Source organism: Canis aureus, chromosome 14, assembly GCF_053574225.1.
Source record: "Canis aureus isolate CA01 chromosome 14, VMU_Caureus_v.1.0, whole genome shotgun sequence".
Lineage (NCBI taxonomy): Eukaryota > Metazoa > Chordata > Mammalia > Carnivora > Canidae > Canis > Canis aureus.
Genome location: NC_135624.1, coordinates 41,346,824 through 41,373,853, shown reverse-complemented (window position 1 = coordinate 41,373,853; position 27,030 = coordinate 41,346,824). Strand labels below are relative to the sequence as shown.

Below are 27,030 nucleotides of genomic sequence, written 5' to 3'. Positions count from 1 at the left end.
AACTGAATTTTTTTTAATTCATTACTACACACTGGGTATTCAATTAGGAACTCAATATACTTTTCTCATTTGTTTAAACAACTCTGTAAGAAAGGAATTATTCTCTTCTTAATAGAAACCAAGGCTCAGAGTATTTGAATATCTTGAACAAGATTCTAAGTACAGAACTGACTCCAGGTCTGACTTCAAACCCATGGTCTTCCCAGTGTACTAAACTGTCTGAGAGATAAGGCATCCTCTTGTCTTAAGCCTTGATGGATCCTGAGCCCAAATATCACTCAGCTTCAGAACCCACAGTTATGCTTAGAGAGGATCAAGCTAAGATGCAGTTAAGATTTGCAGGGCAGTTTTTACCCTGCAAGAGTAGGTTCCTGCAGGTCTCCTACGTCATGTGCCTGTAGAAGCCCCACTGAACAGGATTTAGAAGGCACCACTCCATCAAGGAGAGAGACACAGCCCTTGAAGGTCATCCCAGCCTGGAGCACAAAGCAAGAGGAAACAGGTCTGCTTGTTTGGAGGGTAAATCAGAACTGGTGGATGAGGCAGCACCGGGAGAGAGCACCTGCACTTCCCTCATTCCACCTCCCTTTGCTACCCCACAGCCTCCTGGTCCCTCTCATCTCTCCTGTCCTCACATGGTCCTGGGCAATAATATTCACCAACACCAACCTCCTTCCAAACTAATCTGAACACTCCCTTAAAATTCACTAACTTGGGTGATCCCTGGGTGGCGCAGTGGTTTGGCGCCTGCCTTTGGCCCAGGACGAATCCTGGAGACCCGGGATCGAGTCCCACGTCGGGCTCCCGGTGCATGGAGCCTGCTTCTCCCTCTGCCTGTGTCTCTGCCTCTCTCTCTGTGACTATCATAAATAAATAAATAAAAATTAATTAAAAAAAAAATTCACTAACTTGCCAGTTGATAGGTTCATCTAAGGGTCACTAGTGAATAGCCTGGTCCACATGCCAGAAGCCAAAGCTCTGAGGCTCTGGGCTTTTCCCAGAGCCTCAGGGACATTCTGGTGTGTCCTTCCTATCCGGTTAGCATATTCATCACATAACTGGCATAGTTGCCCAAAGGTAAGAAGATCGAGTAATCCATTTACTTTTACACTTTGGTCACACAACACGATAGTAACTGTGCACATTGCTAAATGTTTCAGGTTATCCTTGGTAGCTCCTGATCATGACACTAAAAATGCAGTTAGCACAGAGGGGCAATATAGTGACCCTAGAACTTGCAAGTAAGGCTGCCCTTAAGACTAAAAGCAGTTAGGGATCCCTGGGTGGCGCAGCAGTTTGGCGCCTGCCTTTGGCCCAGGGCGCAATTCTGGAGACCCAGGATCAAATCCCACGTCAGGCTCCCGGTGTATGGAGCCTGCTTCTCCCTCTGCCTGTGTCTCTGCCTCTCTCTCTCTCTCTCTCTGTGTGTGTGACTATCATAAATAAATAAAAATTTAAAATATATATATAAAAAAAAGACTAAAAGCAGTTGGAATCAACATTGTGGAGTTTCGTCACCTGTAGATGTAATTTGGAGATCACAATGCGCATCTGAGAAGGCTGGAACAGTCTATCTGATCACAGTGACTTGGTTAAAACCTGTGATGATCTTTATTAGTGTTAGTTCAACTTTTTTGGCTCTCACCAAAACCACAAACTTGAAAGCTGACCCAGCAACTGTTGCGCCAGACTTCCGGCAGAAGGTACCTTGGGCCATGTTTTTTGGGGCATAGGATAGACAGGGACACCTCCGCCCCCCCCCACACACACACACAACCTACCATGTTTGTTGGGGGCAGAGGACAGGCAGGATCTGTGGCTGCTACCTTTGAAGAATGGTGGAGAATAAAGATCTATGGCCGCTTTATTTCGTGGAGGCAATGAAAGAACCAGAGACACAGGAACATAGGAGACTCAGAGGAAACCTGGAAGTGGACAGCAGACCCAGAACAGAGTCAGCAGCCAAGTTCCCATCGCTGGCAGAGTAGGTTGCCAGCTGCCTGGGGTTGTTGCAGGAATTGGGGTCACAACCACGTCCCCAGACCCACCGATGCAAGTAGGGCCGGCCCGGGTCTGTGTTGGGGCTCCCTCACTGCGGCCAGGATGGGATGGGCTTCCAGGGTGAGATGCAGACCACAAGGTCACCTCCATCCAACAGGTATTGTGTGTGCACTGGAGAGGCTGTGGAGAAAAAGTGTGGGGCCAGGGAACCTACCTAAGCCTGACCTTGGGGTCTGCCCAGCAGGCCTCCCACTACCCAGCATATGGGCTAAGGACTGAAATGAGAAAGGGAAGTAGGAAACAACTGCATGTTTTCAGATTTCCATGAATGTTTCCTCCACAAGTAAAAGTCAACAAACCAAAAAGAAAGGTCAATTGTTTCCAAGGATTGAATCTGACATTACCCGAATGACCATTTTGGTCAGTCATGTAAGCCCTATGGCAATCATCTTACCTAACCACTCACTCCATTAGACAACTCCCTCCATCTCCTCTCTAGAATCCTCCTGGTAATTGTAGGAACAGGTGGATTGAATGGGGCAGATATAGATTTCAGCGCCCCAGCAAGGGATGCATCTCAGGCAGGGAGGCAGTCAGGGCTGCAGCCCAGGAGGTAGCCTGTGATGCTTCCTGCATCTGTTGAGAAATAATAATCAGAGTAATCCTGGCTGAGTGAAGAGAATCTTGAAAGGAGCAGAAGAGAAGTGGCTCATTGAATACAAGAGATCCTCAGTAAGAATACCAGCAGATTTCTCATCAGAAACTTTGGAGACCAGAAGGCAGTGGGCCAATATATTCAAGGTGCTAAAAGAAAAAAAAAAATGTCATCGAAGAACCCTATATCTGGCAAACAGTCCAAAAGTGAAGTAAAATTAAGACATTCTCAGATACACAAAAGCTTGAGGGGGTTTGTTACCATTAGACCTAATCTGCAAGAAAGGCTGAAGGAAGTCCTGTAGGGCGAAGTGAGGGGACACTAGACAATAACCTGAAGTCATATGAAGAAATAAGTATTTCAATAAAGGTAAACACATGGGCAATTATAAAAGCTAGTATTGTAACAATGGTTTGTAACTCTACTTTTTTGTTTTCCACATTAAAAAAACTAATTTTTTAACAAAATATTATTAGTCTGAAAGCTACTATTATTGTAACTTTGCTTTTCAACTCCAAATTTTGTTCTCTTTGTAATTTAAGAATTCAATGTATTTAAAATAGTTACTCATGTTTTGAGGCACACAGTGTATAAAGATGTAACTGTGATATTGACAACCAAAAGGGTGGGGATAGGACTGTAAAGAGCAGAGCTTTTCTTTTATTGAGGTTTAACTGGTATAAATTCAAATTAGAGTATTATAACTCAAAGATATTATAATTTTTTAAGATTATTTATTTATTTATTCATGACAGAGAAAGAGAGAGGCAGAGGCACAGGCAGAGGGAGAAGCAGGCTCCATGCCGGGAGCCCGACACGGGACTCAATCCCGGGACTCCAAGACCATGCCCTGGGCCAAAGGCAGGCGCTAAACTGCTGAGCCACCCAGGGATCCCCTAACTTAAAGATATTAAATGTAATTCCTACGGTAACAACAAAGAGTTATAAAATATATGTAGTAAGAAGTTAAAAAGGGATTTTACTACAAAAGATAAACACATAAGACAGTAATACAGAAAATGATGGACAAAAAAGCTATAAGGCATATAAAATAAATAGCAAAATGACAAAAGTCCCTCTTTATCAATAGTTACTGAAATCTGAATGGATTACATTGTCCAATGAAAAGACAAAGATTGCCAGAATGGATAAAAACACATGATAGAACTATGTGCTGCCTACAAGAGTTCACTTTAGACCCAAAGATACAAAAAGAGTGAAGTGAAAGGATGGAAAAAGATACTCCATGCAAATAGGAATCAAAAGATACCAGGTGATTGTACTAATATCAGACAAAATGGACAGTAAGTCAAAAGTTTACAAGAGTCGGGATGCCGGGGTGGCTCAGCGGTTTAGCACCTGCCTTGGGCCCGGGGCATGATCCCAAGGTCCTGGGCTCCCCGCATGTCCTTCTGCCTGTGTCTCTGCCTCTCTCTCTGTGTCTCTCATGAATAAATAGATAAAATCTTTTAAAAAAAATTTACAAGAGTCAAAGGACATTATTAATATATTAACATATTAATAAAAAGTTAAATACAGAAAGAAGTTATAACAGTTATAAACATTTATGCAACTAACAACAGACTCATCAAATATATGAGGCAAAAGCTGATAGAATTAAAGAGAGAAATAGACAATTCTACAATAATAGTTGGGAGACTTCAATACCTTTCTCTTTTTTTAAGATTTTATTTATTTACTCATGAGAGACAGAGAGGCCGGCACACAGGCAGAGGGAGAAGCAGGCTCCCTGCAGGGAGCTCAATGCGGGACTCCGTCCCCGTCCCGGGATCATGCCCTGAGCCAAAGGCAGACGCTCAGCCACTGAGCCCCCCAGGGGTCCCTAATACCCTACTTTCAATAATGGATAGAACATGCAGCAGATAAATGAGGAAGTAAAGGATTCAACAATAAAAAAAAAATGCCAGCTAGATCTAACAAACATGTATAGAATGCTTTGCCCAACCAAACTACATGTTCTTCACAAGTGTACATGTGACATTTTTCCAGGATAAACTCTGTTAGATCACAAAGTAAGTCTCAATAGATTTTAAGAGATATTCAAAGTATCTTCTCTGACCTCAATAGGATGAAGTTAGAAATCAGTAACAGAAGTAAAACTGGAAAATTAACGAATTTGTGGAAATTACACAACAAACTGTTAAACAACCAGTGGATAAAAGAAGAAATCACAAGAGACACTGGCAAATACATAGAAATGAATGAAAGTAAAAGAATACCAACACTTTCGGGACACAGTGAAGACAGTGTTAAGGGAGAGATTTATGGGTATAAATGCTTACATTTGGAACCAAGAAAGTCTCCAAGAACAAAACAAAGAAGAATAAACTAAACTCAAAACTCTCTGGAGGAAAGAAATAATAAAATTAGAGCAGATAAATGAAATAGGGAGTAGAGGGATCCCTGGGTGGCGCAGCGGTTTGGCACCTGCCTTTGGCCCAGGGTGCGATCCTGGAGACCCGGGATCGAATCCCATGTCGGGCTCCCGGTACATGGAGCCTGCTTCTCCCTCTGCCTGTGTCTCTGCCTCTCTCTCTCTCTCTCTCTCTCTCTCTCTGTGACTATCATAAATTAAAAAAAAAAAAAAGAAAAAGAAATAGGGAGTAGAAAAACAATAGAGAAAAATAATGAAATTAAATGTATTTCTTGGGCAGCCCCAGTGGTTCAGCGGTTTAGCGCCGCCTGCAGCTCAGGGCGTGATCCTGGGGACCTGGGATCAAGTCCCACGTCGGGCTCCCTGCATGGAGCCTGCTTCTCCCTCTGCCTGTGTCTCTGCCTCTCTCTCTCTCCTCTCTGTGTATTCTCATGAATAAATAAATAAAATCTTTAAAAAAATAAATAAAATAAATAAATGTATCTCTTTGGAAGATTAACAGGGTAGACAAACCTTTAGGTAGATGAATAGGTATGTTCCTTTAGGTAAGGAAATAGGAGAGAAAATTCAAATTACTAAAATCAAGAAATGAAAATTGGGACATTACTACCAATTCTACAGAAACAAAAAGTATTATAGGAGAGTACTATGAAAAATTGTATATACCAGGGGCGCCTGGTGGCTCAGCAGTTGAGCGTCTGCCTTCGGCTCAGGGTGTGATGCCGGGCCTGGGATCGAGTCATACATTGGGCTCCCCGCATGGAGCCTGCTTCTCCCTCTGCCTGTGTTTCTGCCTCTCTCCCTCTGTGTCTTTCATGAATATCTTCTTTCATGAATAAATAAATAAAATCTTAAAAAAAAAGAACTACCCCCATAATTGGTAGAACATGTCATGTCTATAAGAGAAAGTTAAATTCTCAACAAATGATACATTTTTATAAAATGTTTTACTGAAAAAAATTATTCTCCTGGGCACCTAGGTGGTGCAGTTGGCTAAGCATCTGCCTCTTGGTTTTAGCTTAGGTCACGATCTCAGAGTTGTGAGATCAAACCCTTCATCAGGCTCCACCCTCAGCATGGAATCTGCTTAAGAAGACTCTCCATTCCTTTTCCTCTGACCCTCCTCCTAAAAATAAATAAATAAAATATTTAAAACATAATTTCCCCTTTTAAAGATATAATATCAGATCTCAGTCTTTTTGAAGTGATCTAATTTATGTCTACAAGACTGCTTCCCCCCACCTCCAGCCCCACAAGTCATGCAAGCTTTCCTATTCCCTGTCTTACTGTCAGGAAGCCCACTCCCCTCTTGCTTGAGTGATTCCTTTCTCCATACAAATGTCACAAGACACTACTGACCATAAGGCATTCTTGGAGAAGGTGTTTTGTCTTAGACTGTAACTGTGTGTAGAAGGAACATCATTTTAACAAACTAAGAAACTGAGGTGTGATGGCCTCCCAGTATCCAACTGGTGGGAGCCTATTTACTTTCTACTTGCATATTTTTGGTTAGAAACAGTATAATTCTAAATTCTGAGTCCATGATCTTACTTTCATACAGAAGTAAACAAAAAGTATATGGCACTGGGGGAGAAAAGTAAGTGCTATAAGAACTAAAGAACTATCTTGGGAGAGGAAAAATTTGGGAAGAACTGAAACCCTGGAGTAGTGACCCAGGCCCTGGTGATGGAAGGAAGCTCTTGAACTGTGCCCTTTTCTTCCCCACCTCACTACCTTGAGAAGATTGCTACCTGTGCCCTCACCACTGTGAAGATGTATATTGGCCCCCTGGGGTTGCCATTGCAGAATATCACAACTCATGTGGCTTAAAGCAACAGGAATCTATCTTTCACAACTCTGGGGGGTAAAAGTACAGGTCCAAGATGTTAGTAGGGCTATGCTCCCTCTCAAATCTGTAAGGAAATCCCTTCTTGCATCTTCCTAATTTCTGGTTGTTTCCTGGCAGTCTTGGGCATTCCTTGACTTGCATAACTTGGCTTGTTCTGCCTTGGTCTTCCCATGATCTTCTTGTGTCTGTCTTCAGATGGCCATCTTCTTACAAGGACGCCAAATTGGATTAAGACCCATCCTACTTCAGTATGACCTCATCTTAACTAATTATATCTGCAATGGCCCGATTTCCAAATTAGGTGATATTGTGATGTACTGGGACTAGGACTTCTGGAGTTGAGGGGGAGATACAATTCAGCCCATAACAGGCTTATACACACAAACACAATCCTAGCAGCATGCAGTCCAGTGGAGTTATATCAGGAGTCACCAGAACCTAGTTAACCCCTGAATATTCTATATCACCTTCTTGATGGCCACAGCCCTAAAATCAGGTGATTCCAACTACAGGAGATAAGTTCTTTCAAAAGACGAGTGCCAGGGCATCTGGTGGCTTAGTCAGTTGAGCACCCGACTCTTGATTTTGGTTCAGATCACGATCTCAGGGTCCTGGGGATTGAGACCTGTATCAGGCTCCACACTCAGGGGAGTCTGCTTGAGGACTCTCTCCCTCTCTCTCTCCCTCTCTCTCAAATAAATAAATCTTTTTAAAAAATAACTAATGAAAAGAGAAGATATAGGGAGGTTCCCCCAAGAGGCATGAGCATCTGGTGAGGGTCAGTAAGGAGGCAGATTGTGAGCTGTATCTCTACTATGATACATGCTTCTTCCTCTTTTAAGTCACTAGGTGTGACATAATCTAGAGACTGAGCACTGGTCACCCGGAAATGAATTTACAGGCAGAAGTTTCAGACATCTTTGAATCACAATCATGATAAAAGATAGGAGCAAACTGTACAAACTCTACTAGATGAATTAAAATTAATAGAACAGCAGAACTAGAATTTAAAATAAAGTGAATATCTGTAGGGATCCCTGGGTGGCACAGCGGTTTGGCGCCTGCCTTTGGCCCCAGGGCGTGATCCTGGAGACCCGGGATCGAATCCCACATCGGGCTCCCGGTGCATGGAGCCTGCTTCTCCCTCTGCCTATGTCTCTGCCTCTCTCTCTCTCTCTCTGTGACTATCATAAATAAATAAAAAAAAATTAAAATAAAGTGAATATCTGTAAAGACATAAAATGATATTATTGACACAAAGAAGCACTAATAATAAACCAAGTGGAACTACTGAATATGAAAACTAACATTTGAAATAAAGAACACTATAGCTGGGATAAGTAGTAGAAATAATGTAATTGAAAACACATCAGTGAGACAGAAGATCAAAGTTGAAGAACTCTCTAGAAAACACCAGAAAGAGGGATCCCTGGGTGGCTCAGTGGTTTAGCACCTGCCTTCGGCCTGGGGTGTGATCCTGGAGTCCCAGGATCGAGTCCCACGTCGGGCTCCCTGCATGGAGCCTGCTTCTCCCTCTGCCTGTCTCTCTCTCTCATGAATAAATAAATAAAATATTTTATAAAAAGAAAAGAAAATAAAACACCAGAAAGAATGAAGGCAGGTAAAATTTTTTTAAAAAATTGTGGGGTTCCTGGGTGGCTCAGTCAGTTAAGTCTCCAACTATTGATCTCAGCTCAGGTCTTGACCTCAAGGTCATGAGTTCGAGCCCTGTGTTCAGCTCCATACTGGACATGGAGCCTACCTTAAAAAAGAAAAAAAAATCTGAGTGATAGGAAAGATGAAAATAGAAGTATCAAAATTGATATTTAAAAGAAAAAATAGGGAACTCTGGGTGGCGCAGCGGTTTGGCACCTGCCTTTGGCCCAGGGCGCGATCCTGGAGACCCGGTATCGAATCCCACATCGGGCTCCCGGTGCATGGAGCCTGCTTCTCCCTCTGCCTGTGTCTCTGCCTCTCTCTCTCTCTCTCTCTGTGACTATCATAAATAAAAAAAAAAAGAAAAAAGAAATGGAAGATAAATATTTTTAATGTGACTTGGAATAAAGGATCAGCAACCTCAGACAAAATGGCTCTGAGTGTCAAACATGAAAGAAAGAAAAAACACATGCACTAGATACACTGTAGTGAAATTTAAGAATATAAAAAGAAAAATATCTCAAAATCTTTTAGAGAGATTATTACTTACAAAAGAAAAATATTATAATTAATATCAGACCTGTTAATAATAACACTGGAAATAAGAAAACAATAGAATAATATATTCATAGTGCTAAGAGAAAATAATTTTGCACCTAGATTTTTATATACTTGGGGTAAACTATCATTTTAAGTGATGGTACAAGATAAATCGGTGAAGCACAGAAGATTTTTTAGGATAGTGAAACTATTCTGTACAATATTCTAATGGTAAATACATATCATTATACAGTTTTCAAAGCCCACAGAATTACAACAGCAAGAGTGAACCCTAATGTAAACTGTGGACTTTTGAGTGAGAATGATGTGTCAATATATGTTCAAAGATTGTACAAATGTTTGACTGTAGGGGCCCCTGGCTAGCTCCATCAATGAAGCATGGACTCTTGATCCCAGGGTTGACTTCAAGCCCCATGTTAGGGACATAATTAACGATCAATAAATGAAATGTTCAACCCTAGTGTGGGAATTTGATAGTAGGGAAGGCTGTTTATATGTGGGAGCAGGGGTACATAGGAAATCTCCCTACTCTTTGCTTAATTTTGCTGTGAACTTAAAATTCCATAGCAGTTTGTGGGGTTTTTTAAAGATTTTATTTTTTTTTAATTTTTATTTATTTATGATAGTCACACAGAGAGAGAGAGTGAGAGGCAGAGACACAGGCAGAGGGAGAAGCAGGCTCCATGCACCGGGAGCCCCATGTGGGATTCGATCCCGGGTCTCCAGGATCACGCCCTGGGCGAAAGGCAGGCGCCAAACCGCTGCGCCACCCAGGGATCCCTAAAGATTTTATTTATTTATGAGAGACACAGAGAGAAAGAAGCAGAGACACAGGCTGACAGAGAAGCAGGCTCCATGCAGGGAGCCCCACCAGACTCGATCTAGGGACTCCAGGATCAGGCCCTGGGCTGAAAGCGGGGCTTAACCACTAAGCCACCCAGGCATCCCCTGCACAGCAGTTTTTAAATAACTTTAGGGGTGCCTGGGTGACAAAGCATCGGCCTTCAGCTCAGGTCATGATCCTGGGGTCCTGGGATAGAGCCCCACATAAGGTTCCCTGCTCAGGGGGGAGTTGGCTCCTCCCTCTGCCCCTCCCCCTGCTCATGCTCTCTCAAGCATGTGTCCTCCCTCTCTCAAATAAATACATATAATCTAAAAAAAATACATATAATCTTAAAAATAAATAAAGTCACTTAAAAAAAACTATCCTTTCTCCATTAACTGTTCTCTTGTATCAAAAATCAATCGACTCTCTTTGTGGGAGTCTATTTCAGGGCTCTGTATTCGGCTCCATTAATCTATTTGTCTCCTGTTTCATCAACACCACACTGCCTGGATTACTGTAGCTTTATACAGAGTTTTAAAGTTGGGTAGAATCAGTGCTTAGATTTTGTTGTTCTTCAGTATTCTGTTAGCTATTGAGTCTTTTTGCCTTTCCTTTTTTAAAAAAAGATTGATTGATTGATTGATGACACAGAGAGAGAGAGGCAGAGACACGGGCAGAGGGAGAAGCAGGCTCCCTGCAGGGACCTGATGCGGAGTTGATCCCAGGATCCCGGGGTCACGCCGGGGCGGAAGGCAGGCGCTGCACAGCTGAGCCACCCGGGCGTCCCTCTTTTGCCTTTCCTTACAAACTTTGGAATCTGTTTGTTGATATCTACACATTTTGATAACTTGGATTTTAACCTCTATTTAGTTTAAAACATTTAAGAGTTTTTCTTGAGATGTTCTTTTAACCATTTGTCCTTTACATGTGTATTGTTTAATCTGCAAATATTTTGGGATTATCTATCTTTCTGTTATTGATGTCTAGCTTAATTTCACTGTGGTTTGAGACCATGTTTTGTATTATTTCTATCCTTTTAAGTTTGCTAAGATGTGTTCTATGGCTCAGAATGTGGTTTATTTTTATGACTGTTCCATGAGAGCTTGAGAAGAGTATAGGTTAATATACAGCATGTTTGCAACCGTTTTTCATTCATTGCATTTGTTCCTTTAAAAAAAAAAATTTCCCAGGGTGGCTGACTGACTCAGTCTGGAGAGCACGGGACTCTGGATCTCAGGGTGATGAGTTCAAGCCCCACATTGGTCGTGGAGCCTACTTTAAGAAAGAGAAAAAGAAAAGAAAAGAAAAAGTCTTTCCCTGTTTCTGCCTTCTCTAGTTTAACTGGACATCTTATTTAATTCCAATTTCTATTTAGCATATCATTTATACTTCCTTGAAAAATATGTTAGCGGTTGCAATATATATTTACAGTTAGCCTGAGCCCCTTTCAAGTAACTCACTGCTTCATAGGAAGCGCGGGTGCTTACAACCAGCATCCCTCCCTGGTCGTCTCCCCGGCCCCCGACACCGCATGTCGTTCATCCATGTGCTGTAACAACCCGACATACTATTGCTGTTGTTACTTTGAAAAACAATAATCTTTTGGATTAGTTAGAAATAAGAAAAATAAAAGACTTTGTTTCACCCTTTCTATTCCTTCTCCGCTCCTTCTCCTTTCTTCAGGAGTTTCCCATGGCAGCGAGCCCACCCCGCGGAGCCGCCTACTTCCGGCCCGAGTCCGACCCGGGACCCGGAGCACAGAGTCCTCTGCGCGGCTAGAGCGGCCGCCGGAGCCGGGCATCCGATTGGTGGCGAGCTGGAGGCCGCGGCGGAAGTTCGGGGCGGCAACTTCCGGCCCGGCCGCTTCGGGCTCCCGGGTCCGGCGTCCGCGAGGCGCACCTGCCCCGAGTCCGAGCCGAGTGAGTGGGAGCCCGGGCGGTGGGCGCAGAGGCGTCGGAGCGGCCCTGGGGGGCGCCGGGTGCGGAGCGCGCGGGGCGAGAGGCAGGCGGGGGGCGGCGGAAAGCCCCGAGCAAAGCCGCCGTGGGGGGCGGGGCGGCCGCTGGTTGGGGAAGGCGTCAGGAGGGGCGAGGTCGGGGCGAAGTCGGGGGATGGAGGCGGCGGGGGGCGCCGGGGAGGGCCGGGCGGCAGGTCACCGCGCAGCGTTCAGCGAGGGCTGGGCGGTGATCGTGTCGGATGTTCGCCAACGCCGTGCAGATACCGTGCAGTGCACTGTCTTCGTTTGTCAAGTTGGTCACTTAGATGAGTGGCGGTAATGTCGTCTTAAATCACTTATCTGAGACGTTTGCACCAATCGGTGGTGTGTTGAGGTGTCCGCCCCGTTAGCTTCCAGCAGCAGCGTTCCGCGCTTCCGTGTCGTCTGGGAGCGAAGGCGGAGCAGGTCCGCTCGTGGCACGCGGTGCGATGCCTGGGGCGCGACGCTGTGGACGGGGGAGCTGGCTTTGTATCAGGCTGTTGGGGAAGACTTTCCTGGGAGGGACGGCCCTCAAGTCACCTGTCAGCCTAAGGTAAAACCCAATAGGTGGTTCTTTTTTTTTTTTTTTTTAAGATTTTATTTATTTATTCAGGAGAGACCCAGAGAGGCAGAGCCACAGGCAGAGGGAGAAGCAGGCTCCCTGCAGGGAGCCCGACATGGGCCTTGATTCCGGGACCCAGGATCACGCTCTGGGCCCAAGGCAGGTGTTAAATCGCTGAGCCACCCGGGGATTCCCCCCAGTAGGTGCTTCTAAATGTCACCTGTATACAGACATTTCCCAGGGTACGTACCAAGCCAGCTTCAGCGTTTCTCTTGAATTTTGGATCAGTATATCCAAAAGCTCTGATTCTCCACTTGTGAATCTGACAGGCATCTTAAATACGACATGTACAAAAAACAACTTTTAATTTTTACCCTTCAGATGTACTCCTGCAGTCATATCCCTCTGAGTGAATGGAAATTTCAATATTTTAGTAGCTTAGGCCAGAAATCTTGGTATCTCATTTCAGGTCTCATTCATCAGCAAATCGTATTAACTACACCTTTGAAATGCATCTAGAATCTGACCACTTATCACCTGCTCCCACCATTCTAGTGCAAGATACTGTCATCTCTGTGGATTATTGTTAGAGCCTTCTAAAAGGTCTTCCTATTTACATCCTTACCCCCCCCACCTCCACCCCCAGTCTGTTCTCAAAACAGCAGCTGTAGAGGCCACATGGCAGGTCATATCATTGCCTAGATCTTCCAGATGCTTCCAATCTCATTCAGAGAAAAGCCCAAGTCCTACAGCCTATGGGGCACCCTACTCTCCTCTCCCTTGCTCTCCCCTACTGCACTTCAGCCCTTCTGGCCTCCTTGCCCTTACATGAACACACAGAGTGGGCTTCCACCTCACAGCCTTTACACCCATGCATTCCCCTTCCTGGGATGTATCTCCTTTAATGCCACGTGGTACCTGCCCTCACTCCATCTGAATGTTTCCTTTGATGTTGATTTATAAAAGGTGCCTTCCCTGGCCATCTTGTGTAAAGTATCTCCTACCACCAATTATTGCCCTCATGCTGTGTAATTTTTCTATCCTTTATCATCTATCATCACCTGACTCAGGTATCTTGTCTGTCAACCTCCCTAGTTGCTTGTACCCTGCCTTAGAGGAGGAGCCTGGTTGTTCTGAGCTGTTTGCCCACTCTCCAGGACTTCTGAGGTGGGCCTGGGATGAAGCCTATTGTCCACCCCAGCCAGGTTCCCCACAGGAGCCATTATGTGGTGGACTTAGGATGCTGTTTGTACTGGAGGCTGCTGGGGAGGCCTCATGGTGGACAAGGGGATATAGTCTCAGAGATCACTGGGTGCTTAGTCCATCTGCCCTTCCCAGGGCTTTCTGGCATCCCCAAACTTGGTCTCTGCTTCTCTGCTACTATAGACCTCTTGAGACCCAGGCATGGAAGTCTCAGTGTTGCTGTGAAAAGCAGGCTGGTCAAATTCCTTTACAGTCTTCCCTCCACCTGCCATTTCACCCACCTCCTTGGGATGAGCTAAGAGATCCAATGATGGCCGTCAAGCAGCTCCTTCCTGCTGGGTCCCAGGTGAGTGGTCCTCATGGAGATATCCCTCGGTAGCCTTTGCTTTCTTGGCTGGAATGTCTTCAAGGTTCTTTCTGAAAAGCTGGTCCCAGAGGGTAGATGGCTCCCTTTCTTCACCAATGTCCTCAGTCCCTGAGTTCAAGTCCCTGAAATGTGCTTCACGCTCTCTTCCCAATCTCTGGGCAGTAGAGGGCAGCAGTTGGGCAGACAAAGACAAGTCAAAATGGTACTGGTCTCAAAGAGCCCACTCTTGTGAGGACAGTAGCCTGGTACATGTGTTCAAAGGGGTTTTGCCCATGATGAGCCTAGTGGGTCCTCCCCACCCCAGGACCACCCTGGGCCTGACCCTGGAGATGCAACAAAATATTGTCATTCCAGGTTTTGGTTTCCTTTGAAGACGTGGCTGTGCTACTCTCCCGGGAGGAGTGGGGCCGTCTGGGCCCTGCTCAAAGGGGCCTCTACAGTGATGTGATGCTGGAGACCTACAGGAACCTGATCTCACTGGGTAAGGCCCTTTCTGAAGTTCAGCTCTGGGTTCCTTGCTAGTGAATAGGACTGGGGTTAGGCTCAAAGCTCAGGGGCATCTTCCCCTCGGGGCCCAAATATAAAGCATTTCTGACCCTGGACTCAAGTGGGCCTTGTCTGCACAGAGGAGAGGATAGTCAGTGCTATGGACTCCCCCAATTTCCTTGTAGGAAATATGGAAGAGGAATAGCATTCATTGAACCCTAAGTATATTCATATCCCCAGTTAATCATAATGTATCTTCAAGGTTGATGTTGGGTTAAATGGTTTATAACTGAATCCAAAAATGACAAAGATCCTCACTTTCTTAAGTTCACACAGGCGGTCAGGGGCAGATCTGGGATTTGAATCCATTTGGTTTCAGAGCCCTCCCTTACACCAGAATATGCTGCTTCCCTTTAGTCCTTGTGGACATCAACACCAAGACACTCTTATGAAATCTTCTAGCATAATGTGTGCAGGCCCCAACTCTGTCCCTTATCCTTATCCCCCAAAGAGCTGGGTTTAACTTTTCTTCAGCTGGGGCAGAGGCCTGCATCTGTCTCCTCGGTTTACAGATAGGGGCAGGGGAGGTCATGACCAGCACACAAGTGCCACCCATGGGGCCATCCTGTCCTGGACTTGGATGAATTGTCAGCCTTGCTTCCTTTCTCTGGAGCAGGACTTCAAGGTTCGAAACCTGATGTCATCTCCAGGCTAGAGAAGGGGGAAGAGCCATGGGCCCCATACTCAGCGAAAATTGAGGAGAGCTGGATCCGGAGTCATGAGAGTGAAAGTGAGTCTCCAGGAATGCCTCCATGCTCCCCTGCCCCTACTGGCAGGTGCTGGGGCTTTGCTTTCCCTCTTCTCCATGTCTACCTCTTTTCTCTTTTTTCTGTGTTAATACCCCTATTTTTTACCCATAAGTGAGTTTATGTTTCCTTTACCCTACAAAATGCTCTTTCAATCCCAGAAAGGAGCTCAGGTATATCATCCACTCCTTCTCAGGCCTTGCTGGCCAGCTGTTCCTTAGCTGCTTAGAAAGACCATCCAGAGACATGCCATCGACCCAGACTCACTCCTGCTATTGCTCACTCAGAGTTCCCAGGCTGATTCAGAGCCTTGGGGAAAAACATGAGCTAGGGTTTCTTCCTGTGTAGCAAAGGATATGAGCATGTAAATAATGTAAATAGTACACAGTAAGTGGAGCAGAGTCCACTTTGCTGACACAGTGAACTTACACAGTCCTCCCATATCCTCGCAGAGTCGGTACCCAAGGAACTCTGAGGCATGGAGAGATTTGGTTGCTGGCCTGAGATCACAGCTGGCCAGGAACAGAGCTGGGTTGGATCTCTGGCATACTGACTCCATACCCCATCTGAATTTCCCCCCTCTTAGAAACAGCTTTATTAAGGTATCTTAAGCACATAATATGCTATACATATTTAAGATGTGCAATTTGGTAACATTTCTGCATTATATGTGTGTGAAACTGTTCACTACAGTCAAGATTGCAGACATTCCATTACCCCCCAAAATTCTCTGCTGTCTCTTTGTAATCCCATCCTCTCACCCCTTCCCGTCTCTGTCATGAACCAGTTACTGATCTGCTTGCTATCAATATGAATTACATTTTCTAGAATTTCATATCATTGGAATCATAGAGCATGTACCCTTTTTTTGTCTGAGATCTTTTGACCCAACATAATTCTTTTGATATTTATCTGTTATATATCAATAACTCCTTTATTTATTTTGATTAATATCCTATTTATATGGATATGCCACAATTTGTTTATCAATTCTTTTAACATACATTTGTGTTGTTTCTAGTTTGGGGTTAATACAAATAAAGCTGCTATGAACATTTGTGTACAGATCTTTGTATGACCATACATTCCTTTTCTCTTGGATAAATACCTAGTAATAGAATGGCCGGATTACATGGCAGGTGTATATTTAACTTTTAGGAAACCGCCAGAATGTTTTCCAAACTGGTTGCACCATTTGACATTCCCACCAGTAATGGATGGGAGTTCCATTTTCTCCACATTCTCATCAACACTTGGTGTGTTGAGTCTTTTTCATTTTAGCCACTATGATAGTTGTATAGTGGCATCTCGTTGTGATTTTACTTTTAATTTTAATTTTCCTAATAGTTAAAGATTTTGACTATCTTTCCATGTGCTTCTTTTCCTTCTGTGTATTTACAATGGCGAAGCATCTGTGCATGTCTTCACATGTTTTTTAACTGGGTTTTTGTTTTCTTATTCTTAAGTTTTAAAGAGTTGCTTTCTAAATGTAGGAATGTTCCAGATACAGTCCCTTTATCAGATATATGCTTTGCATAGATCTTCTCTCCCTATGTGCCTTGTCTTTTTGTTCTTTTACCAGTGTCCTTTGAAGACTAGAAGTTTTATTAAATTTTGATGAAGTTTATCAGTTTGTTCTTTTATGGATTGTGTTTTGGTGTCATATCTAAGAAAACTTTGCTTAACCCAGAAGATTTTCTTCTTATAGAAGAAAATTTTATAACTAAAAATTTTAGGTATTTGGGTCTGTGATTCATATTGAGTTAATTTTTGTGTCTGGTGTGAGTTACGGAACCAAGTAAGATTTTTTACAAGTGGATATCTAGTTCCAGTCCCATTTGTTTAAAAAAAAAAAAAATCCTTTCTCTAATTGTATTGCCTTTGTCCCCTTGTCAAGAATAGTAAAAAAGTAGTAAAGTCAATACCTTTAAAGTTCTGTGAGTAGTTCACTGAAGTCTGTTAAAATGACTTAGTCCAATTTTAGACCCCATCTAATCAACATTTTCAGCTCACTCTCCTTGTCTGGATAAACAGTCTGAAAATAACAGCCTGTTACAGCTCTAATAATAACCAGTTTACAAAAGAGAGGTTCCAGGGATACCTGGGTGGCTCAGTGGTTGAGCATCTGCCTTTGGCTCGGGTCGTGATCCCAGGATCCTGGGATTGAGTCCTGCATCAGGCTCCCCAGAGGGGCCCTGCTTCTCCCTCTGCCTATGTCTCTGCCTCTCTCTGTGTCTCTCATGAATAGAATCTTTAAAAAGAAAAAAAGTCCAGTATCCTCCTAAGAGATAGTTGTTTCATACAAATGTTCCTATTTATACTCTAATTCTTTCTCCCATAGTAAAATATTAGTAACTCATTTTTCTTCATTCTTTCAGGTTTTCAGTCTCTGACGGAAAAGAAAGGATTGACTCCAAAACAGGAAATTTCCAAAGCAATGGGGTTCCGGAGAGCAAAGTCAGAATATGTAAGGAATGTTTCCAAGGAATCTGAGTTTGAAGAGATGAATAAAACCAAGGGAAAGTTAAAGAATTACAGGAAAAAATCTGCAGAGGAAGAACTTAAGAAATCCTTCTCCCAGAAGAACAGTTCCAGGCCAGTGACGTTGACACATGTGAAATCCCCTGTTGCAGGAAAAGGCCAAAAATCCAGTTCTCTGGAGGTAGACTACACTGTAGATGCAAGCCCTGTCAGATTTCATAGAGCATCTACAGGGGGTAGTCTCCACCAGAATGTGCCATGTGTAAATGACTTTCAACAAAGTCAGGACCTCATTAATCTCCAGTGTTTGCATCTAGGAGAAAGAGCTTGTCAGACAGATCTGTTCATGAAAGCACCCAGGCAGAGTTCAGTTCTCAGTGAGAATCAGAGGGTTAACAATCCAGAAAAATCCTTTGAATGTACTAAGTGTAGAAGACTTTTCAGCCCAAGCAAAGCTCTGTCTCAGCATCAGAGAAGTCACACTGGAGAGATACCCTGTGAGAGTGGTGGATGTGGAAGAACTTCCCACCACTGCTCTGTCCTCAGCCAACATCAGGAAGTTCACCATGGAGGGGAGTCCCATACCTGTGCTGAGTGTGGCAAAGCTTTCAAGGCCCATTCCTACTTCATTCAGCAGCATAACACTCACACAGGAGAAAGGCCTTATGAGTGCAGTGAGTGTGCACATTTATCTTACAGTCAACATCTTCAAATTCATAGTGGGCAGAAACCTCATGAGTGTAGTCAGTGTGGAAAAGCCTTTAGTCATAGTTCTAACCTGTTTCATCATCAGAGAATTCATTGTGGAGAGAAACCATACGAGTGTAAGGAATGTGGGAAGGCGTTCGGTAGGCACTCGCACCTCCTTCAGCATAAGAGAATTCATTCTGGAGAGAAACCTTATGACTGTACTGAGTGCGGCAAAGCCTTCAGTGCACGGTTATCTCTCATTCAGCATCAGAGAACTCATACAGGAGAAAAACCCTATGAATGCAATGAATGTGGGAAATCCTTTAGCCTGAACCGAACCCTTATTGTTCATCAGAGGATTCACACTGGAGAGAAACCCTATAGGTGTAATGAATGTGGGAAATCCTTCAGTCAGCGTGCACAAGTCATTCAGCACAAGAGAATTCACACTGGAGAGAAGCCCTATGTCTGCAATGAGTGTGGAAAGTCCTTCAGTGCTCGCTTGTCCCTCATCCAGCATCAGAGAATTCACACTGGAGAAAAACCTTATGGATGCAGTGAGTGTGGGAAAACGTTCAGTCAAAAGGGACATCTGATTCAGCATCAACGAATTCACACTGGAGAGAAACCCTATGAGTGTAATGAGTGTGGAAAAGCCTTCAGCCAGAGTTTTAATCTTATTCATCATCAAAGGACACACAATGGTGAGAAGCCCTATGAATGTAATGAATGTGATAAAGCCTTCAGTGTGCTCTCTTCCCTTGTTCAACATCAGAGGGTCCATAATGGTGAGAAGCCCTATGAGTGTCACAAATGTGGGAAGGCCTTTAGCCAGGGCTCGCACCTCATTCAGCATCAGAGGAGCCACACTGGAGAGAAACCCTATGAGTGTAATGAGTGTGGGAAAACCTTTGGGCAGATATCCACCCTAATTAAGCATGAGAGAACACACAATGGAGAGAAACCCTATGAGTGTGGTGACTGTGGGAAAGCCTTCAGCCAGAGTGCACACCTCGTCCGCCATCGAAGGATTCACACTGGAGAGAATCCCTATGAGTGCAGTGACTGTGGGAAAGCCTTCAATGTCCGTTCCTCTCTTGTTCAGCATCACAGAATTCATACAGGGGAGAAGCCTTATGAATGCGAGAAGTGTGGCAAGGCCTTCAGTCAGCATTCACAATTTATTCAGCATCAGAGGATTCACACTGGAGAGAAGCCCTATATTTGCAATGAATGTGAGAAAGCCTTCAGTGCACGTTTATCCCTTATCCAACACAAGAGAATTCACACAGGGGAGAAACCTTACAAATGCACTGAATGTGGAAAATCCTTCCGACAAAGCTCTCACCTTATTCGACATCAGAGAGTTCACAGTGGAGAGCGACCTTATATGTGTAATGAATGTGGGAAAACTTTTAGCCAGAGAATAACTCTTACTAGTCATGAGAAAACTCACACCGGAGAGCAAGCCTATAAGTGTGTTAAACGTGAGGACCTCTTAACTGCACAGTCAGCTTCCATTCAGCACCATAAAGTTCACAATGGAGAATAACATCTTTATTCAATAAAGTCTTCACTATTTTACATCAGGAGCAGTATACTGATGGGAAGCCATCACTTTTACAGCTTTCATTTTGGAGATTTATGTCTTAAGTGATTTAACAGTCTCCCAGTGCACTGTTAACTAAAAGCAAGATGCCAAAATATGTGGCAAAAATTCCAAGGTCACATGCCATCCCTTAGATTCAGAGGGTGGATCTATGCTTGAGTATTTTAAAGGATCACAATTTAATTACACTTACTCAAGATTGTGTTTTCATAGCACCAGACTTTAAGGTGCACTGAGGTACTTTGTGGGGCCACCTGCTTTTCCTTCCTCATTGTCTATTTCAGGTTCAAGAAAAGTAGTTGGAATCCTTGCTCTTTGATTCATGATAGAGCCAGATTGGGATTTCATTGTTGGTTTGTTTGGGCCTCTTCAAAATGTTTTTGTTTTATTGTGAGGAGATGCTTCAGAAGTGTCATCCCTTTCAGCATCAGATAATCCAAACAGCAGAGAAATCTTGGCAAAATTTGCTAAGGAATGAATTTAGGTTTTTATGTAGATTCAAACTTTGAGATCCTGCTAAGAACTCCAATGACACATGTAAGATGAGTTTTTCTACAGGGTAATTTGGAAAATCAAAACCCTATGAATTGGGAGGAAAATAAGCATAAGGTAGACACACAGTGGCATGGAATATGACTTAACAGATTTTGTTCTTAAAACCAAGGTTGGTGTATTCCATATCCGTTTTTCAGCAAGCAAAGGTGAGTGGTCATCAGTTGTTCCCTTTTACTGGGCAGCCTGGCACTGAACAGACCCTGAAAACTGGCATGTCCGTCTGCTACACCAGAGGACAGGACTCCAGGAGAGGCAGGGTCATTAAGCGGCTTTGAGCAGGTTGATAATTATGCAGGTTGTTTGTCAACCCATGCACTCTTTTCTACGTGCTTTAAAGGTGCCTTTTGTCCTCTGGAGTGATGTTGGTCAGCAGTGTCTCTGTGTCTTTTGGTTCTTGATGTTCAAACTGTTTTCCCTAGACCCAGTTTTCAGAATTGCTACCCTTGCCTGTAGTGTTTCTGCCTGATTCACTTGTGAGTGGCTCACTTCAGTATCCTTAGAACCTCCTTCTCCAGAAACTTCTTTAGCACTTTCTCCTACTTTTTTTGTGGAGGAAAGATTAGCATCAAAGTGAGCTGAAATGGGTTGTAGATATGAGAAATTCAGCAACAGCAGTCTATGAGAGACAGTTCTAGAAGCTGAAATCTGGCAATGAGAGCTTAGAGTCTGATGAACAAGCTGGATGCCATATGTACCAACATCTCAGAAGGGATTGGCCAGTTAATATTTGTGATAGGCTACAATGGAATGATGCTTTGTATATAAGAATCGGGGTAAGAAAGAAGAAAGGTTAAGAGTAATGAATTACTTAGTAATTAGCTATTTTATTCCTTTTTTTTTTTTAGCTATTTTATTCCTTTATAGAGTCCTTTTCACTAATAAAGTTATTCCAGTTTTCCTGTTTATTAAAGGAGCTTTCTTAGAATTTGATCTTTTCTCCTTCATTGACTTGACCTACATTTCAGGTCTTATTTTCCAGGCTGTTGTCTGTATTGCAGTGGTAGTGGTCTTTGCTTATCTTAGGATGTTGAAAAGCTGATTGGAAAATCTGTCTCTCCATTGTAATCCTCCTAAACACATTTCACCACGAATAGCTTTGACTTAAAATAAAATAAAAACTGGAATGAATTTACTGTGATAATAAGGGCTATATGCTGAACAAAAATTCTGATTAAGTCTATAAAGCCTTTACTTTTATTTTTACTGTAGCATATACCAGGCATTGTGATTAATACTTTGCGTGGGTTTTTTCATTAAACCCCCACATCATTTCAGTGAAATAAGTACTTTTATTTACCCCATTTCATGGTGAGCCTGAGGCTCAGAGAAGCTGCTCGGTAGCAGTGCTGGCTCTGTGTGGCTCCACCACCCAGGCTCTTGATGCCTACTGAGTCCTGCTGTACCCCAGCACCGCAAGAATGAAGGAGTGCTAGCAGGGAGCTTGCAGCCCCAAGGCTGACCCATCTGACTTGATTCCAAATAGGAAATAGTACATTTTACTTAAACATGTTTTGGTAAATGAGGCTTTCAGGTACTTTATCAATGAAGGAAAATGAGAAAACAATCCAAAGTTAGGAGCCTCTGGCTTATAACTTCCCCAATCATTGCCCAACAGCATGTTCTACATAAAACAGCTAAAACATCCTTCTGACTAATTCCTATGAGTCTTTGTTTTAGTTTTCAGTTAAGTACCTCACCTAAATTGTATTAATTTTTATTTACATAGTTGTTAATGTTCTGGATTCTAGTCATGTTTCTCTGTTACCCAATTTCTTCTTTAGCTTGTTGATGACTAATACTGGCTGGGAACCAGACTGTCCCCTGATGGTGCAGTCTCTGCTACACTGTTGGTTAGCACAGAGCAGTCATCCACTTGACACCCCCAGCTTCTAAACCACCTAAGTCAGTTATACTTGAGAAGGACATTTCAGCTTCTTCAGTAGATGGAAGGAAGCTTTCCAGAAGAGAGATTCATTCTGCAGTGACCAGAAGTGCTGACTGATACCCTGCTCACTCACCCCAGCCTACCTTTCCCTCAGCCCAGAAGGGTCACCCAGGCTTGAGAAATGCATTGGCAAGGGTGCTCCAACTTCTGTGAAAGATGCTACTTCTATAGGCTAAGGATAGCAGTAGGAGAGCTGTCATGAAAATAGGTTCCATAACTCTGGGGATAGTTGAATACCAGACAGTAACTCAATCCTTTCAAAGCCATGGAAGTGTGTCACCTTAACAGGCCCATGGCCAGAGCAGTAATCAGAACAGTTACCCTGCACAATGGTGATGGTGTCCCTGAGACTGAAGTAGATGGCCTACTAAAGTCTCTATCAGTATAAGTGAAAAAACATTAAAGTTGATTAAAAGACCTGAACCTCATGAAGGGATAAAAGGCCAGATTCTCTTCAGGAAAGACCTTGAGGCTCTTCCCCACCCCCATTTTATACTACATCTTATTTCCTTCCCCAAAGGGAATGTGGCTGATTATGGAGTAACCACGTTGAGAGACAGGATATACCCACACTTAACCAGAGGTGAGAAAGTAAAAAAATCACCCGGACTGGGAAAGAAAATCTATTAAACTATTCACTGGTTTGGAATCATAAACAGATAAAACCAGCTTCAAAGTTAATAGGAGACAATACTTTCACAAAAAAGATGTGCAACTGTCATGACATTTTACCTCTGATTTTTTTTTTTTTTTGGTATATATATTTTTATTGGAGTTCAATTTGCCAACATATAGCATATCACCCAGTGCTCATCCCATCAAGTGTCCCTCTCAGTGCCTGTCACCCGGTCACCCCAACCCCCCACCCACCTCCCCTTCCACTACCCCTTGTTTGTTTCCCAGAGTTTGGGGTCTCTCATGTTCTGTCTCCCTCACTGATATTTCCCACTCATTTTCTCTCCTTTCCCCTTTATTTCCTTTCACTATTTTTTTATATTCTCCATATGAATGAGACTATATAAGGTTTGTCCTCCGATTGACTTATTTCACTCAGCATAATACCCTCCAGTTCCATCCACGTTGAAGGAAATGATGGGTATTCATCGTTTCTAATGGCTGAGTAATATCCCATCGTATACATAGACCACATCTTCTTTATCCATCATCTTTCGATGGACACCGAGGCTCCTTCCACAGTGTGGCTGCTGTGGACATTGCTGCTTTAAACCGGGGTGCAGGTGTCCTGCCGTTTCACTGCATCTCTATCTTTGGGGTAAATCCCCAGTAGTGCAATTGCTGGGTCGTAGGGCAGATCTATTTTTAACTCTTTGAGGAACCTCCACACGGTTTTCCAGAGTGGCCACACCAGTTCACATTCCCACCAACAGTGCAAGAGGGCTCCCCTTTCTCCACATCTTCTCCAACATTTGTGGTTTCCTGTCTTGTTAATTTTCACCTTTCTCACTGGTGTGATTACCACCAGTGAGAAACTTTGTTCTTCAATATCACGGACTAACAAATGTGCTACAAATTATCTAGAATGAAATACCGACTCTTTTCTGACAGAAGTCACTGTGACACAGAGAAGAAGCCTTGATTTACAACTGGAACCAAATAAGGAGTTTGGGACACTGCATTTCACATCTAAATTTTTCAGTTTCCAAGGAAATAGGAACCTGGGTCCGCTTCACAGTCCAGACCTGATGTTGACCTACTACTCACACCCCAGCTTTGCTGCCTACACATCCAAGCACTGCTTCATATAGATTTCACCTAAAATCCACCCTTCCCCGAAGTCCTGTAACAACTCTGTTTTCCTTTGTTTAGTGGGATACCCCCCACAGATCTCATGTTTGTCACTCTCATGGCAATGGGTCCCTGACCCCAACTTGGTGGAGGACAGGCTTGTTCCTGGTAGTCTGAGGCTGATCAGCCTAGGGTGGAGGTTACTAGGTTCTGGCTCTGAATTGGCAACAGTTCAAGATATTGCTGTGTTTACCAGAGTAGGAGCTTATGAAGTCAAATGGATTTTTTTAAGATTGTATTTATTTGTTTATGAGAGACACACAGAGAGAGGCAGAGGGAGAAGCAGGCTCGCTGTGGGGAGCCCAATGCAGGACTCGATCCCAGGACTCTGGGATCACGACCTGAGCCAAAGGCAGACACTCAACCACTGAGTCACTCAGGTGCCCCAAGTCAAATGGATTTTTAACCCAGAATCATCTCACATTAAGATCACTGCGACCCAGGACCCACCGCATGTATATACCCAGATCCAGAGTGAATACATAGACATACTGCACTTGGGAGAACCCTCATGTGAATTCTCAGCTGTGAAGATAGGAATCTTTGGACTAAAGAGGCCTGGAGATGAGCCCAGCTTGTAGGCTGAATTACTCAGGGCAAACTAACCTCTCCGAGGGAGTTTGCTTATATGCAAAACGGGAAAAGAACTAGCAATTCACGTGGGGCTATTTGGGGTTAGGTAGAGCCAAGTGTGCAGAGTGGCCAGTGTGCTGCTTAGAGCACAGTGGGCACACAGCAGAGCCAGCTCTCTTCCCTGCCACTCTGGTCACGGCAGCAACAGCAGGAGAAAGAGCACATTGCCTTTGGGGATGGATGGCTTGAGTCTCAATCTTGGTTCCACCTCACTGGCCTGTTTTTCATTATAAAAGAGGGCATAGTATAACTCCAATTGCAGAGAGATTTGTATGTAATAACCCATATAACGTTGTAACCTGCTTTCCCAAATAGCACTCTTTTCCTTTCTTAAAAAAGAAAAAGAGATCTCTCTTTTAAGAGATCTAGTATAGTTGATTCGTGGATTCAATCAACAAATGTATTTGGTAAGTGCCTATTCTGGGTATGGTTCTAGATGCTAGGGATAGAGAATTGAATAAAATAAGATCCCTGCCCTCGTGGAGCATACATTCTAGCACAGAAAGGTGATAAGCACAGAAATTATCTGGTGGTGATGAATGCCTCTGAAGAAAAGTAGAGAGTGAATAATGTAGCTCATTGTGGAATAAAGGTAGAGTAACCTTTCCATCCTGTGGTTAAAGGAAAATATCTAGAAGCTCCTATCTCAGAAGAATTTGGGAAGTGGATGCAGGGCCTGGGTCCAAGCTCTGTAGGCTGGGGTGCCCTGTATGAAAACAACTGTTTTACCCTCAAAACTACAGGGCCTACTTGAGGGTGGGGACTGATGTTTATCTGCTTCTATATCCTAAGCATTCCAGGTAGAACAGTGTTCATTGAATGTTTCAAACACTCGCTAATCATGGAAACATCTCAAGTCACTTGTTTCTCACCCTTTACATCCACCCCATGACCTTGGGAAGAGGTTTGGGCAGGTTTCCGGGTTGAGGGTCACTGGCCAATGCTGTACTGGCCACAGCACCAGGCTCCAAGGACTGACAACTCACCTGGGTGCCAGCAACTGAAAGAGGAGATAGCAGGAGGGTGTGCAAGCTGCTCAGAGCCCACCTGCCCTGATTTCCGCACCAACCAGGCTGGCTTATCCTCATTATGGGCATCTATTCTGAGCCAAACTAGAGAGCCAAACTCTCTAGACCCAGCTAACAGCAAAGAGCCTCGCAGGGTTCCCATTCTCACCCTTCCTGTGCTCCTACTATTATTCTACTTACTCCTTCTGAGCCCACTTCCTCTTCTCACCTGCCTGGGCTTTAGGGTTATCATTCCAACTGCAGAATGAGAGGAATGAGATCAGGAGAGCTCTCTCTATTATTCACAATCCCGTTTTTCCAGAAATCGAAAACTAAAGGGGCTTTAAGAGGTCCCCTAGCTATGCTGAAAATCTCTTTCTGGGGATGTTGATTCCCTGTCAGACTGAAACATCCATGATGGTGTCCAATTCCCCAGTAGTGACAAAGGTCTACATTGCACCCAAAAGCCTTCCCTGCATTTTCAGAGCAGTTTCTGTAATTTTTTTCACGTGTATTGGGTAAAGTAACAAAAACAGTATATGTTTAAGGTATAGAATCTCAAGATTTAATAAATCTATACATTATGAAATGATTACCACAATCAAGCTAATTAACACATCCATCACCTCACACAGTTTTTCCACACCTTTCTTTGTGTGATAAGACCACTTAAGATCTATTCTCAGCAAATTTCAAGTACAACATGCAGTATTAAGTATATAATCACCGTGTGTACATTAGATCCCCAGAAATTACTCATCCTGTAACTATAATATTGTGCCCTTTGACCAATATCTCTCCATTTCCCCCCAACACAGTTTCTCTGGTCCTGGTGGTCTGTTCCAAATTTCTTCATTAGAACACACATACGCTGGGACGCCTGGGAGGGGGGGCTCAGTGGTAGACAGTCTGTCTTTGGTTCAGGGCATGATCCCAGGGTCCTGGGATCGAGTCCCACATCGGGC

The 27,030-nt window shown here is 43.7% G+C and overlaps 1 protein-coding gene and 1 long non-coding RNA gene across 9 annotated transcripts; one reads left to right on the top strand and one right to left on the bottom strand.

Moving 5' to 3' along the window:
- Positions 1–1,460: 1,460 nt before the first annotated feature.
- On the bottom strand, positions 1,461–11,745 carry LOC144283541 (uncharacterized). Of its 2 annotated transcripts, none has more exons than XR_013352094.1 (4): positions 11,589–11,745; positions 2,456–2,805; positions 2,049–2,181; positions 1,461–1,925 (listed from the first exon to the last, which is right to left on the bottom strand). It is a non-coding gene; the product is annotated as an uncharacterized LOC144283541 (long non-coding RNA). The 2 variants fall into 2 exon arrangements; XR_013352093.1 differs by having other exon boundaries at positions 2,456–2,637; positions 11,589–11,735.
- Positions 11,602–20,102, top strand: LOC144283529 (uncharacterized). 7 transcript variants are annotated; one of them, XM_077847748.1, is made up of 7 exons: positions 11,735–11,862; positions 12,529–12,719; positions 13,573–13,644; positions 13,864–14,026; positions 14,402–14,528; positions 15,210–15,323; positions 17,718–20,102. In XM_077847748.1, the coding sequence occupies exons 2-7, from the start codon at positions 12,691–12,693 to the stop codon at positions 20,060–20,062; spliced, it is 2,850 nt and encodes a 949-aa protein (XP_077703874.1). In that variant the 5' UTR covers positions 11,735–11,862; positions 12,529–12,690; the 3' UTR covers positions 20,063–20,102. The 7 variants fall into 7 exon arrangements, with proteins under 7 accessions (XP_077703879.1, XP_077703877.1, XP_077703874.1 ...); XM_077847752.1 differs by lacking the exon at positions 13,573–13,644 and having other exon boundaries at positions 13,934–14,026; XM_077847749.1 differs by lacking the exon at positions 13,573–13,644.
- Positions 20,103–27,030: the final 6,928 nt, after the last annotated feature.